Below are 2,977 nucleotides of genomic sequence, written 5' to 3'. Positions count from 1 at the left end.
GGGGGAGGACACTTGAACAAAAAAAATTATTTATATATGGTACACTGCTGTGGTCTTGTTAAGGTTATTTGCAGTTAAGCCAAAGACCTGAGTCATTCCCATGTCCAGTAGAAGTTCGAGCAGCCCTCACCATCATATTCAACAACGTTCTTTTCAACTGCCCTTTCCTTATACATAGATCCTCTCTGGATCACTGAGGGTCATATAAACACATTTTCAAAGGAAAGCCGTCAAGTAAAACTTTTAGGAAATACCAAAGCTGACAGGAAGAGGACTTGATCTACCACTTAAGAGAGCAAGTAGTGAAATCCTATTTATAATAACCTCCTGCACATTTCTCTGAGGTAATCAAAGGCTCAGGTGTTCTTAAACACCACAGGTACACAGGACAGAAGCACATGGCCATTCCTCCATAATGCACTCTACAGTCCAGTCTAGTAGCACAAAGCTACCTTCCTTATTTCCCAGAGCTAAGCTTCTGCCTGCAGATACTGGACACAAAGTTTAATTAAAAAGCTTAAGCTATGCCTTTAGCAATGCAGAAAAGCACAAGGGTTTCCTTCACACAGAAAAAGAATCCTGTGTTTGCTTTTGCCCATTTGCTCACTAAAGAAAGCTGAACAGGTGAGGACTCTCCAACTTGCCAATGCATAGAAGATCCAGTGCTCAAAGTAACAGAACTTAAAAAGCTTAAAGCATGTTATCTCAAAAGACTGAGAGCTTTGGTATTGCTCCTTTTAAGAAAAACCAGGACACTACATCCCTCCTCCATCTGGTGAAGGTAACACAAAAGACAGGCAGTTCTCCAAGGCCCACATTTGCATGTTTTAGATGAGATAAAAGCAAGGAATACTTACAGGAGCTGGCTAGCCACTCTCCATTAGGACTAAACTTTACTGATGAGACTGCCTTTGTATGTCCCGCTAATGTGAACTTTAGAGCATAGTTTGGTTTTACTGGCGCAGGCTGTAAGAAAAATATGAATTAGTTGAATAAATTCCAAATTCAGTATCTCACTGACAAGCTCTGTATCAGACTGGGTCAATACACAGTAATGGACTGCGTAAGTGTTCACCAAAAGAGAGATTCTAGCATTTTTTCCCCCACTACAAATTAAAACAAAAACCAAAAGACACAAAACAAGCACCCACCCACCCTTGCTGTCTGGAGCCAGCAGTGCCTTACTGTTGCATGCACAACACCAAACTCAACCTTGGTATGAATTCCCCCCAAGCCAATAATAAACAGGTAAGAGCAATCCTGTGCTTGGTAGATCAAAATAATACTTTTGGTACTGATTTGTGTAGTGCTTTTAAGTGGCTGCAGGTTTCTTCCTTATCATTAATTAAATCACAGGCCAATTCCTCCATATTCCTAAAATCCCAAATTTTTTTTCCCCTTTTTCACCCTTTGCAAAGGCTTCATGGTTAGACAGCAATGTCTCCTTTGAGCATCCGCGTGCTTTAAAGAATCTGAATAATGACCGCCTCCCCACTTTGCAACTACAATCACAGATCCACCAGTTCTCCAGTCACCTCACGGCATTCCAAAGATACAAACCACCTGCCTTTCTAACATTCAAAGTCACAAGAAGTATTTCATTAGCAAGAATGTCCGTTAAACCAAAAAAAAAACCAAACAACCCAAAAAAACCCCAATCAGGACAAAAGAGGCTGTACTCCATCTGCTTTTCCCATAAAATCCTCAGCACGTTTTCAGCTCAATACAATAGCAGAAGCAGAGATCTGGAGAAGATCTTAATTTAGATGAGAATTCAGTTCTCTAATGCTGGTTTGCCCGTTGAAGATGCAGGTAGTTGCCCATGTGTATTTACATGGATATTGCTCAGAGCTCCGCACACACCTTGCTCTGATTGGTCGAGGAGGAAGGAGTAGATTGTGTTTTGGTGGATTCTGCATCTGGCTTCTTTTCTTCTGTTGCCATGGTTCTGAAGCTGGCAAATGAGACTTATGGTGCTTGAAGGAGAGAATGAATGCGCTGCTTCAAAAGGCGGCACTCGCCACAGAGAGGAGAACCGCACTGAAATGAAAACCTGGAAAAAACACAGAATATTCTCATTAGCTGTCAAAAAGATCTTCAGCAGCTACAAGAATGAGATCACCAGAAACGAGTAAGAAAACCCATATTCTATATCTGTGTACCAACATAGCAATATTTTACGCTTTCAGACTTACTGATGTGCAAGGGTAAGAACCCAAGTCATGGCCTTTTATCACCTCTTGAAAAGCTTTCCTCCACTCTGCTTCATTCCAAATAGAAATAAAGCGGAATAGTTTTCAGCTGTGGTAGGGTTTTCATATCGTATTCTCCAAAATACTTCTAACAAGTTCTTAGCACACAGTAAATACAATGGTTTGTACAAAAGGTGGAAGGAACAGTCCAAGGCCTTTTTTTCCACATTTATTAAAGTACAGAATACAAGATTATAATAAACACAAAACATAACAGACATTTCCACAGCTTACTAGATTCCTTTCACCTCAGAATGCAACTATTTCAGTCTCCTATTTCCCTCCTAAATGGTTTGAGCATCAAATCATACCCTTCTCAGCTCGAGTCCTTCACTGACTGAGCGCCAGCCTGGTGTTAGCCCCACCAGACTGGCTCGCTGTTACAAAACCTGGGCCAGTCCTGGGCAATCAGGGCTGATGCTGCAGAGAGAACAATCTCCATTTCAGCTCAGAATAACCTCCAGCTCACAGCGTGAGGATTTCTCTTCGAAGTACACTCGCAATACCCCACCGTTCTCTTTGCGGGTAGCAGCAGATTTGGGAGCAATGGCATTTGCTCTGCCAGCGACATTTTAAGCATCTCCTTTTCGAGAGGGTGCAGAGCAAAGCGGTACCAGTTGCCCGTCTGCTTTAACGAACCCTCTCCCCAGCGCGGATAAATCACTGGCAGCAACAATAAGAAATTAAAAGTTTTCTAATGCAGATCAGATTCTTTTCATCGGGAA

At 41.9% G+C, this 2,977-nt stretch overlaps 1 protein-coding gene across 1 annotated transcript in view; it reads right to left on the bottom strand.

Annotated features, from left to right (window-relative positions):
- The window catches only part of LOC104522214 (WD repeat-containing protein 5), an 11,898-nt gene extending 9,836 nt beyond the window's left edge, over nucleotides 1-2,062 (bottom strand). The window contains exons 1-2 of the mRNA XM_010164445.1: nucleotides 1,864-2,062; nucleotides 858-966 (exon numbers count right to left, since the gene is read on the bottom strand). Of these exons, the coding sequence (XP_010162747.1) occupies nucleotides 858-966; nucleotides 1,864-1,944 (190 nt within the window). The 5' untranslated portion in view covers nucleotides 1,945-2,062. The remainder of the gene's footprint in view (nucleotides 1-857; nucleotides 967-1,863) is intronic.
- Between the last annotated feature and the right edge of the window lie 915 nt (nucleotides 2,063-2,977).

This window comes from Antrostomus carolinensis, unplaced genomic scaffold (assembly GCF_000700745.2).
Source record: "Antrostomus carolinensis isolate BGI_N321 unplaced genomic scaffold, ASM70074v2 scaffold8453, whole genome shotgun sequence".
NCBI classification, from domain to species: domain Eukaryota; kingdom Metazoa; phylum Chordata; class Aves; order Caprimulgiformes; family Caprimulgidae; genus Antrostomus; species Antrostomus carolinensis.
This window is presented reverse-complemented; position numbering and strand designations above follow the sequence as displayed.